We start from the raw sequence: 12134 nt of genomic DNA, 5'->3' as shown, positions 1-12134 counted from the left end.
GTCACTTCAAAAACCGAGCCAAAGGCCACCATCTAAATAATTATGCGTAATTTAGGGTGTGTTTTATTTACGAATAGAACTTGAAATCAAATAGAACAAGTGGCCCACTTTGTCATCAGTCATCATACAAATGAAACGCGTAAAAAGCACAGATATTTTATTTTAAAGAGACAAATGGGTGTAATTTAAGTGGTTAAAAGCCACTGTTGCACTGATACGGTACTTTTTGGGGTATGTGCGTATCAGATACCGTATTGATACAATATCAATACGTATCTAAGGGCTTCGATACTCCATTTATATGCACCGTATACGTCAAAGGGTAAAAGTTAAATTATATTGAAATTTTTGAGGTGATTTTGACAGAAACCAAAAAAGAAGAAGAAAATAACTTACTTACGCTTGCAGCTACTGCAAATCTTCAGTTGCAGTTGCTGTGCGAAGAAGAGGCGGCTAAGTGAAGAAGATGATGTTAGGTCCCCTAATTACAATACTCACCGTTTTAGTTGCATATTAGCTGGCCGATGTTTAAAAAAGTATTTTATACCATTTTATGTCTGATGCATTCATATGGCCTAGAAAAACACAAGGAACCATGGAAAAAAAAAACGCAAAATGCTAATTTTACATATGTAATATATGTTTATATATTTACAATTTTTATATATATTATTTTAATCATTGTATCGATGTTGTACTCGTATTCTATTTTTGGAAATTTGCCGTATTAGCATATGGTATCGTATCATATCGGCGTCTTCGTACCTATATAATACAACATAGTTAAAAATATTTATCCTTGTACTCGAGGTACTAGATTCAATCTTCTTCAAATATTGTTGATCAATATATATATATATATATTCGTAAAATAATAATTTATTAAAATATAGATAATTAAAAAGTAAAATAATAATAAAAAAGTCCAAATTCAATAATAGTTCTAGGGTTAAATACTTTTTTAGTTAATTTGGTCACTGAGAAAAAAGTTTAGTCAAATTGGTCGGTATGTTTCATAAAGTTTACAATTTATAGACATTCTATTATCTTCCATTAAGTGAAGTTTTTCTTTGTATTTTTTAGAGGAATCACCTTCAATCTTCTTCCTAAGGAAAATAAAAAAGCTAAACCAAATTAAAATGAAATCAACAACTTATTGATATATTTTGGTGCTTTAACATCTTGATTACATCTCCTTATCATTTGAAGTCGCCATACGGCTTTCACTTAATTGATTCAGGCTTCAATATAGAGCACCAATATATAGAAATTTGATTGCACCAAAATATAATAGACGAACAAGATTGAACATGCTTCCTAGAAAACTAAAAATAAAAACTGCACTTAATGAAAGATAATGAAATGTGTATAAATTGTAAACTTTGAAAAACACAGTGACTAATTTGACTTCTCTTTTTTTTTTCTCAGTTTGGTTCAACAAAATTTTCAATAACCAAATTGATTTTTTGTGTAAAACTCAATGACCAAAAATGCATTTAATCCATAATTCTATATAAACAAGAGTTAAAACAAAATAAAAACATTTTAACGCGTACGAGCTAGTAAAGAACAATAGAGAAAGCGAATAAATGAAAGCATAATAAGCCCATAACTTTAAATTATGCAACCATGTATCTGATAATAAACGTATGCTATGGGGGTATATGCCCCTATGATTTTATGATACTCATAATCATATATATATTTATGGAGTTTATTTTCCTACTCTTATTTTCTTTATTTAGAGCATCTCCAATAAACTTTCTGTCCTCTCATCTCTATCTACTTTGACTAAAAATAAGGAAAATTCTCCTATAGCAGACTCCCTACTTGACTCTCTATTTTGGAGAACCAACTTTTGGCTCTCTACATCTAGTAATGAGGAGAGAGAATTTGGCTAGAAGGAGAGAGAGATAGGAACATTTGGGAGGTCGGTGGGGTTGGGTTTCTACTTTTTATTTTATAATATATTGGATTTGCAAGAGAAAAAGAGAGAAAGAGAGAGAAAATAAAAAATTAAGATTAGCCAAAATAGAGAATATTCCTGGAGGAAACACCCTTTAAGTGGTTTGCTATAATAGGTTTTTAGCTTTTTAGCTAAAATTTGGCTAAAATTTGGAAACTCTCCTGGAGATGCTCTTACACTCCTTTTTGTTTTTAATAATTTTTAATATATATATATATATATTTGTTTTTTATCTTTCCTATTCTACCCTTACCCTACATTAAAGTTTTCATAACTGAAATTAAGAAAAGTTAACATAAAATAACAACATAAGATTTTAGACATTTGAGTGAAATGACAAAGTTTAGTAATCCTTTTAATTCTCAATATATTTTGCATGGTACGTTTAATTTCTTACTAAGATATTATGCTTAATAGGCGTTTTTCCAAGCAGTAGTGGAACTTTGGGTTGTCATATATGAATGGGAAATTTCCTAAGAGTTTATGATCTTTATGATCATGTTTTATTTTTTTCTTTGGGTCAGTTTCTGTGTAGGGTAATGGGCAATGATGAAGCCACCATGAGGTCTTGGAAGCCATGGAAATGGCTCTAGAGGTCGTACAACTTTGACAACTCCTATTGTGATGGTTTAAGTGGAATGATACACTTTGGTTAAATTAAATCCTCTTTTGTATCTGTTGTTGAAGTTGTGATTTTAATTTGAGCTTTAGTATTGAGTATATGAGGATTTCGTTCATATTAGTTACTCTTTCTTTGTTTTATGATTATTAGTGGCCATGTATTTTATTGTCTTTTGCATTAAAATTTATTTCCTAAAAAAATTATGGTTGCAGGATATATTCATGGGGCGTACGTTTTTGCAGTAGGCGGACCATATAATTTTGCCTAGACAAATATACAATGTTAATTATTTATTACTCGATTAGAGGAAAAAATATTAAAAATTGAATTCAAGTTGGAAAATTAAGTATAAAGAAAAAGAAATAATATAAAAGTGAAATAAAAATACAAAATAATGTAGAGTAATGGTAGAATAGGAATAATTTAAAAACAAAAAACAAAAAATAATTTAAAAATTTTAAAAAACAAAAGGAAGTGTAAATAAAAAAAAAAGAGAGCGGGAAATCAACTCCTATATTTATTTATGCTATTTAAAACTTGATAACAAAACTTAGGGCTTCACTACCAATCCAATCCGCCATTTGGAGTTACAAAATAGAGTACTAAAATAATCAAATCACCCTCACCCCACAAAACAAAAGAAAAAGATCTTCTTATTCTTCTTTATTTTTTTCGTTTGTCTTCTTAACTGGAATAATTTTGGGTAATTTTCTGATTTGCACTTTGAACTTGTAGGTAACTATCAATTTACTCAATGACATTTTCCTTTAGAAAATTAAGAAAATGAACTTGTCATTTTCACCAATTTCTCAATTGCCGTCTAAATCCTCAATACTCCATCCAATTTTCTGTTAAATCATTAAATAAAAATAATAATAAAAACCCTAACCTATCCCCACCCTCTCTATGTTTTTTTCTCCGCCGACCTGAACAACAGCTTCCCCGCCCGCAACTCACTCCAAGCAGAAAGACCCATTTGAAGTAAAGTCTAGCTAGCGTCTAAAAGTGACATGACTTGTGTCACCAAACAAGTAAGATGATGTGCGATGATGATAAGCGGAATATACAAAAGAAGATAAGAAAAAAATAATAATATCAGAAGTCTCTTTAAGTCTAAGTAAACCAATAATGTCCTCACAAGACAAGATAATAAGACCCAACTTAAAGTTGGATATTTTGTTTTCCTCCATACAAGTCTCCTCCAAGACAAGATGGCTCCAGTGATTATTAATCATAAATCACAACCTCATTAACAATCCACTCAAAGTTTATTCTTTTTATTTATTGTCCTGAGATAGAGTGCTAAATTATTTATTAATAGCAAATTTGTTTTTTTTGAAAAAATATTATGAGTAATAATATGGAGACGTAGAGTAGAAGTTAGCTGCATGGTCCACCATTTGGAGTTTATCCTCTGCCTTGCCCAAAAGAATATAAAAAAAGTAAAAACCTCTGTGGATTGCCCTTTGAAGGTTGGCTATGGCAAACATGAAACACACAAGCTGCTCATTACGCACCCGCTACCCACCCAGTGGAATATATCTCACTACTTTAAAGTTTAAACAAACCAAAGTGTAATGATGTGCCGTCTATGACCCGCAATCTCTAATTGCAGGTTTGGTTGATGTTTGGTCTTGTAAATTAGCAGCAGAGGGTCTCGACACAGGACTTCAGATACAAGATAATTGCTCTTAATTTTTTCCATTTAAGCGGAGGTTTAAAAATCCAATCATTCATCATAGAAAGAAAATAATAGAAAAGGGAAATAAATTCCATCATAAATGAATTTAATTTATTTATAAATATGATGGGAACGGACCAATAAATTACATGATTGGAAGAGCCCGGATAGGAAGGGAGCCACTCTCATCAAATAAAAGTCTCAATTTCTGTGTCATTTTCCTTTGGATGGACGAGGAATTGTTCAAATTTACATAAATAAAACAAAGAGAACATTGAAAAACACAGCCCACAGGACACGGTTTCTTTGGGTTGGAGCTGACTTAATGGAAAGCCTTAGACTATTAATTCAGCTAGGAAATTTCTTGCACCATAAATGTCCCCAACATTTGCCCAAAAAAAAAGTCCCCAACTTTGATGATGATTGGATTTCAAATAACCATCCAGCGGTGGAGATCTAAGGATGGCCCAGAGCCAAAGTTGACCCCACCACAGAGTATTTAATTCACGAAAAGTTCAACTGTGTCCGGACCAAAGGCAAACAAAAGAAAGGCAAAGAGAGAGAGAGAGAGAAACATGGACAAAGCAAAGTAAGAAAGACAGGAGAGAGCCAGAAAAGAAAAGAGTCAATATTTGAAATCCAACCGCTCCAATTCATCAATTCCTCTTCCACCTAATTCTACAAATTCTAAAACCCAACCCTCTGAACCTCGGTTCTTCAATACCCAGATCTCCATTTATCAGAGTTTGATAAATTTCCCATCAGCTTGATCAAACTCCCCTGTTTTTCAGGGTGTTCTGTTTCCTCGCCTGCAACGAACGCATCCTATCTCAAACCCCTCAGATCAAATACCGGGTATTTATTGTTTGGCTGACTTTCTTTCTCTCTGAACACTGAAATCTGAACTCTGTTTCTTCATTATCATTGTTCCTTAATTTTGTTCATTTTATCAAAATTTCAAATTATCCAAACAATCCCATAATTTTCTTCAACATAAACTGATATCTTTCCTTGGCCTCCCAGCTCCAAACCCCATCTGGGATTCTGAAATTCAATCATGGGAATTCAGAAAGACAGGGTGAGGTTCAATGTTGGAGGCAGAATCTTTGAAACAACCGCCACAACTCTCGCCAATGCCGGCCGTAATTCCATGTTTGGAGCGATGTTTGACGAGAACTGGAATCTACAATCCGATAATTCCAATGAATACTTTATTGATCGCAACCCGGATTGCTTTGCGGTCCTCCTTGATCTTCTAAGAACCCAAGAGCTTCATATCCCAGCCAATATGTCTGAAAAGCTTCTTTATAGAGAGGCCTTGTATTATGGCCTTCTCGACCACGTTCGATCAGCCAAATGGGGTCCCTTTGATGGCAACAGGTTGTGGCTTTCGAAGACAGTAGCAGGCCAAGCTCCGGGTGATGGCACAGCAATTCGTGCTGGCCCCGATGGTGGTTGCTGCGTTGCTCATGGTTGCATGGTCCATGTCTACGACTGGATGCTAGATGAGCACCCTCCAATCAATCTTGATTATCAGAGAGTCAATGATGTTGGTTGGGTTGATTCGGAGAACATAGTGATCAGCGTTTGCGAGCGGTTAGGCCGAGGAGACGGAGGAATGGGGCTGTTCAGCTCATCAAATGGGGAGCTCAGGTACAAATTTCAAGTTAGTCATGAGAATCAAGTTAAGAGCTTTACTGCTGGAGCTTTGTGTTTTGGGTCAGATTACAAGATATTCTCTAGTTGCAAAGGTAGGAGCAATGAGTATGGCGTTGGTGTTTGGGACCAAATAACAGGAAAGCAGACTGATTTTTTCTATGAACCACCTGGTTGGTCACTTGGTGATGCTGACAAGCTGCAATGGTTGCAGGGGAGCAACTGTCTGTTAGTTGCAACCTTGTTCCCTAGGAAAGACAACTGTTACATCAGTTTGTTGGACTTGAGGGAGAAGAAAATGGTCTGGTCTTGGTCTGATATTGGAGCTCCTATAACTGTGGATGAGAAGAGGGTCAGAGATGCAATAGCAATGGAGGAGAGTAACTCCATTTGTGTGGTAAATGAGTATGAGGATTTGGGTTTTATTGATCTCAGGAGCTCTGGTGGAAGTGTTAGATGGAGCTCAAGGAGCAGGCTGATGAAGGGAAAAATGCCTGATGAGCCTTGCTACCCCAAACTGGCATTGCATGAGGGGCAACTCTTTTCATCCATGAATGATTCCATTTCAGTGTTCTGTGGTCCTGATTGGGTTTTAACGTCCAGGCTTCGACGAAGTTATGGAGGTTCTATCTGCGATTTTTCGATAGGTGGGGATCGGCTTTTTGCACTTCATAGTGAGGAAAATGTGTTTGATATATGGGAGACTCCACCTCCTCCAATTATATGATTCTGCTTCAGATTATGGTTGGGTTATTTTTTAAGATTGTGTTTTCTTTCATTTCTGACATACATGATACATGGTTTTCCTGTCTTTTTAAGATCCTAGGAGATGGAGTTGCAGCAATACTATCTAGGTTTAGGAAATTTAGAGATACTTCAGAGAGAGTTCTAAAGATTGTACTGTACAGGGTTGGCTCACTACAGAGAAGAATGAAACCGTTTGCTTTGCCTTTCTATAAAGCCTGGAGAGATATAAATGAAATCCATTGCTATATCTAGAAATTTGGTACCTTTGCACATCCATTAATCATGGGAACTGGTCCTGTGGTCCAAATTATGTTTATCTTTTATGTTTGAACAGCCAACAAGGAATGGCTCTTTTGATTTTCGCTTTTGCGCGGTGACCCTCTTTTTTTTTTTTTTTCTTTTCTGCTTTGCCAAAGTTGATCTCCTGCACAAATTTCCATGCATCTTAAGACCATTGGCAAAGATTCCAGATTTGGAGAGAGATGCTCTTTGGCATGTGAGCAGTTCCAACTGCCAACTCTTTGCAAGATTTATGAATTGTGTAACTTTGCACAAAGTGGTTAGGTTGGTGCAGCCTTTGTTTTCATTTCGCGTTTCTAAATGATCAGTACTTTGAATCTGTGACAACCACAATAGCAAACAACTATGGCCCCCTTCACCTTGCCTTTTAGCCTTTGCATTTTATGAACCTTTGACTAGTTCGTATGCTTTTGCTTTTTCAATTCATATACTTCTATGATGCTTATCACACACGACGTCTTCTGTTTCTGCTCAATCTTCAAGTATTAATCTAATTAAACAGCTCTGGATTTTGGTTCTAAATGCCCGAACATGAAGTAGGAAGAAATCCCATTTTACTAGAACCCTACGTAGGGGTATAGAATACTTAATTCAATTTGACTTTCTTGTTGTGTGTGCCTCGTTGCTGTATTTTAATGTCTTTGAACTAATTCATTACGATATAAGGTAACTGACACGACTTCAATTAAGTTTCAGATCAGTTTAAGTTTAATTTTTACAGATTGTTTAACGGCACCTCTGAGGAGAAACCATTGTCAGCCATTTTTAATAATGATCAACACTAATTCCAACCAACATTACCCTTATCGCCATCTAGTTTAATTCATGAGTTCAGTGGGTTCTGACTCATCTCGTCAATTTCAGTGCAATTACACGTTATAGTAAAAGAAATTGTATATGGGTATGAAATTGTTTTGCTATTCACAATTAATTATATGGAAAAGTTATTACGTATGTAGTGAAATGTCATTAGTTGAGATTAGATAAGTTTTTCTCCAGTGGAGTGAAGAATCATCACCAAGGAAGTTTCGGTCATCCAATAACAATTCAAGGTCCAGAGGATTACTAGTGCATGATTATCAACCATCTTTTACTGTGAACTTCTAGGAAATTTCCCTCAGTTATTCCCTCTATTTATAGTCAAAAACTTTGAAAAATGGTTGTGTAAACACAAGCAATAACAACATCAACATGTAAAAGAAAACGGGATAGCATACCTATCTTGACCCAAAAAGAAGTGTGTAACAGACAAGGACCTAAATGGCTGTGACCCCACACCACAAGGCACACAAGTTGATCAAGCATAATCAGGCATCACTTTTTTAAGGAACTTGATTGGATGAGACTCTCCAGGGGCAAGTTGGTCAAAGGCAACGTAATTCTGCTCCTTGTCGTAAACGTGGCACACTGTCAGTATCGTCTTCATCAAACGCCAATTCCATGTAGCCTCGTTCAGATACTGTTCATGACATGGAGGGAAAAAAAAAAAAAAAAAACCCAATGAATTAACTCCTTTTTCTTTCTTATGTCGTTTTTGGACATTTTGATTTTACATCTGCAGCTCAAGACTAATCACAATATTGTAAAAGATATCTACCTTTCCCCAGTTTTCTTGAAGCGACTTGTGAGCTGCTCGTAGGTTATAACTTGGAATCCTGGGAGATATATGGTGGGGTATATGGACATTGATATCATGGCAGAGGGTCTCAATCCTGTTGAGAAAATAATGCCTCCAATATATAAAAACACACACCCCAAAGAAGAAGAAGAGCGCTAGGTTCTTGTGAAGCAGTTATGGCAAAGCACAAAGATACAAAAAAATATAGAAGATAGCTAAAGCACAAAGATACAGTACCATTGAGGGTAATCACAATGAACTGTTCCATTAAGTTGAGCCTGAGCAGCATTCCACTCATCTGCAGATTTGAATGGTATATGAGGTGCCGTATGGTGTACCATCGTGAATGTACTCATCTGCAGATTCATGTAAAATTGAAAAACAAAATTGACAGTAAGCTCTACAACTATAGAATTCCCAAAGGCAAGTCGGCTATGTTCACCAATACATGTTAAGTACTGCAGTCAAAATAAAGCGTAGGAGACCAGGGAGTAGTATTACCCAAAAGTGATAGCCCAAAAATGGCATCAACCAAAACTTTACCCATCCCAATATCCCTGTCTTGAACACAATCAATGGCCATCCAATCCCCATAAACGCAAAAACACAAGCCAAACTTATCTTCACCCTTTTCACTTCACTTGGTCTGAACGTCTTCAAATCGAAGTGGACTAGCAACCTATTTGGATACCAAGTAATATTTATTTATGTCTATTGGATATTCACTCATTAAGAATCATGACTAAAAATCACCATTGTTGATATAACGGCCACAAAACAAAACAGAGAGAGTGATTCTTCTTTTATAGTTACCTACCAATGAGCTATTGACATCCAGGGCCGAAATGGGCCATATCCATACATGATTGCCTGGCGAAAAAGAGGAGATGAATCAAATTCTTCTTTAGCAATAGGCTGCCAAGCTGTATCCTCAATCAACCTATATAGATGATGAGGTAAAAAGGAAAAGCCAAGAAGTTATGAGTTAGAAATATACTTAAACCAAGGAAGTAGTATGCCTATAATTCAAAAATAAAATAAAAAAATTTCTAAGACTACATTCAGTAATATTAGTGGCTTTCATTCACAAGTCAAACATTATTTTCACTTAAAAGTCTAACATGATCGTTCATTCTAATGCTCTTTAATTTTAGAATGACTGTTTCTGTATTTTTTCCAGCCCTTGTTATCGCGCTGCACCATTGGAAGAGTATGAATTGAATATAGAATATACTCGTTTTCAAGACATGTGATGTGCTAAAATGAAGCCATTAATAAACACAAATTAATTAACATAAAATAAATAAATATAGGCTTCGGGGAAACCATACAGACATGTTTGTTTTTGCATGATGTCGATCATGCTTAAACCGCCATGGTTCGTATGGGTATATCAACGGCAAAAAGGCCAGTGTTCCAACAATGTCTTCTACTAATTTGTTTCTTGAGAATGATTTGTGTGCACAATCATGACCTATAACAAAAAACTTCACAATTGGGAAGGGAAAAAAAGGAATGAGTTGGCTTATATATACCACAATAAATGAAAAAAGGAGAGCGAAGTAAGTTACTAGAACCAACATAAGATGAAGAGATGGGTTTTGAACGAACCCCAGTAACTGCAGTCCCTGTCCATGCCCAAGCCAGAGGAAGTAGATACCATGGGGCTTTTGAAATCATATAGAGCCCAAATGCATAGGAAGTGGCAGATATTAGAACTGACTTCCATGCTTTCACATCATCAATCTCAAAAACCTTATAATAGAAAAACAAAAAGAAAGTAGTTACATTCGAGATTGTTTACATTTCTCAACTGTATTGTAAGCCAGAATTATTAATTACATTGCGCTTATATTTTATCTTCCCCAGGTACTATTCAAAAAGGAATTTTTATTTTTATGTTTAAGAGAGGTAAAAGAATGAAGCTTCCAATGATACCAGCCAGGAAAAATAGAAAGATTTGCAACAATGCAATATGATGCTTCTCAGATGAAATTCAACCTACTAAATTTACTCAATTGAACAGACTATTAACTCAAACTCAGATCCCCAGCTGAATTGTCAACAATAAAAAACAGAAGCATCAGATACGAATTCAAACAATAAGAATAAGTAGCATTGTCGGTATGGCTCTGAGAATGAAAAACAATACCTTTTTCGGAAGGGTATCAATGACATGCTTCAGCGTAACATTATCTGGGAGTGGTTCTCCAATTTGTTTAAAACCATAACTTTCAGATAATTGTTTTCTATACTCAGCATTGTCTGGTGAAGATGGTGCAACTGGAATGGCAACCGCTTTTGCAACCGTCGTCCAATTTCTACGAGTTAAAAACCGTTGACGTTTGATGCCCTTTTGGGGAAGGCTGTCCCATTTCAAATAGCAGATTCCTGAACCTCACAATAAGCATTGTAAGTTGCCATTCACATTGATAATATTAATATGTCACAAATAATGATGACAGTCTAAAAAATACACCTGAAGAATAATGGGTTCCAATTCTTTGGCTTCGAATTGGATTTTGATGGGGGCCCTGCAACTCAGACCAAGAAGAGAGAGTAAGAATTTAAGAACACAACCCACCATTCAAATCTAAAAAGGAAGAGCAAAATGAGAAAAAATAAGCAATTGGGTACGATATAGAAGAGCAAATGGCATAGCTTACCATGGAGAGGAACATAGAATCTGCAAGTCTACAAGCCATTTTGAGCAGAAATTGCAGAAATCCCAGTTCGCAGGGACCCCCACTTCAGAACCTCTTTAAAACTTTGAACTTCGAGATTGTTGAATGAATTGTCAAAAAGATAGGCTTTTATGGATGGAGAGTCTTAAAAGGAAGTACCAACTACTCGTGCCGCTCGCTTGCCTTGTGTTGGAATTTTTTAGACTTTGTCACGGACCGCCTCACTCGTGTGGATAGATTTTCTCAACTCACCATAGCCGCTTGTTGTTTTCACTCGTCTTCTCGTCAAGTTGTAAGCACAAAACAAAACTACGAAGAAAAAAGTTCACATAAATATATGAAAGGTCTATTTTCCTATACAGAAACAGTTATATTTAAATCCATTGAGTTTACCCTAACACTTCAAAACAAAATTATTTTAAATTACATTCGATTTTGGAGTTGAGTTTTCATAGGAATAATGATAATTTAAGTGAAAGCGTAGAGACTCTGTTTGGTGGGCTGAATTGGATGAGACTTTTTCAATTAAAAATAGTCTATTGTTTGGTGCATAAATGAATAGGATTGGACTCTAATCAAGCCAATTCAATATTTCAAAATCCACAAACAAGGTCAGAGTCTATACAAAAAACGGAGTAAACTCGGACTAATGTTAAGTTGAGTTGAATGCATGAATTGGCCATAAAATTTGTCAAACCCTCCACACAATTTTGTGGATGTGAATGAATAAGTGTTGTTATAGTGAGACCACACCACTTTTATAATTTGAATGGATCCATCCACACTTTCACGAATCCAACTTACTCCTATAGGTCCCTAGGGCCTAGGAGAAAACGTGGTAAACGACTTTCATATGTCCT

The 12134-nt window shown here is 35.5% G+C and overlaps 2 protein-coding genes across 3 annotated transcripts; one reads left to right on the top strand and one right to left on the bottom strand.

The window, feature by feature from the left end:
• The first annotated feature begins 4819 nt into the window (after positions 1-4819).
• Positions 4820-7033, top strand: LOC117635764 (BTB/POZ domain-containing protein At2g24240). The gene is made up of 2 exons (XM_034370123.1): positions 4820-5124; positions 5293-7033. The coding sequence occupies exon 2, from the start codon at positions 5327-5329 to the stop codon at positions 6650-6652; it is 1326 nt and encodes a 441-aa protein (XP_034226014.1). The 5' UTR covers positions 4820-5124; positions 5293-5326; the 3' UTR covers positions 6653-7033.
• Positions 7034-7983: 950 nt separating this feature from the next.
• On the bottom strand, positions 7984-11550 carry LOC117635649 (omega-6 fatty acid desaturase, chloroplastic). Of its 2 annotated transcripts, none has more exons than XM_034369986.1 (10): positions 11257-11550; positions 11070-11124; positions 10743-10981; positions 10172-10345; positions 9926-10077; positions 9408-9530; positions 9092-9269; positions 8828-8946; positions 8570-8684; positions 7984-8431 (listed from the first exon to the last, which is right to left on the bottom strand). In XM_034369986.1, the coding sequence occupies exons 1-10, from the start codon at positions 11293-11295 to the stop codon at positions 8270-8272; spliced, it is 1356 nt and encodes a 451-aa protein (XP_034225877.1). In that variant the 5' UTR covers positions 11296-11550; the 3' UTR covers positions 7984-8269. The 2 variants fall into 2 exon arrangements, with proteins under 2 accessions (XP_034225877.1, XP_034225878.1); XM_034369987.1 differs by having other exon boundaries at positions 10202-10345; positions 11257-11547.
• Positions 11551-12134: the final 584 nt, after the last annotated feature.

This window comes from Prunus dulcis, chromosome 7 (assembly GCF_902201215.1).
Source record: "Prunus dulcis chromosome 7, ALMONDv2, whole genome shotgun sequence".
NCBI classification, from domain to species: Eukaryota; Viridiplantae; Streptophyta; class Magnoliopsida; order Rosales; family Rosaceae; genus Prunus; species Prunus dulcis.
The sequence above is the reverse complement of the archived record's forward strand: the minus strand, read 5'-3'. Positions and strand labels throughout refer to the sequence as shown.

Excerpts from the sequence above, each read along its gene's own strand:
- LOC117635764 (XM_034370123.1), top strand. The coding sequence starts at position 5,327 with ATGGGAATTCAGAAAGACAGGGTGAGGTTCAATGTTGGAGGCAGAATC.
- LOC117635649 (XM_034369986.1), bottom strand. The coding sequence starts at position 11,295 with ATGGCTTGTAGACTTGCAGATTCTATGTTCCTCTCCATG. Across the intron at positions 10,346-10,742 it reads TTGATACCCTTCCGAAAAAG|GTTTTTGAGATTGATGATGT; the intron begins GTATTGTTTTTC and ends TTCTATTATAAG. Across the intron at positions 9,531-9,925 it reads CATCATGCAAAAACAAACAT|GTTGATTGAGGATACAGCTT; the intron begins GTCTGTATGGTT and ends TCATCTATATAG.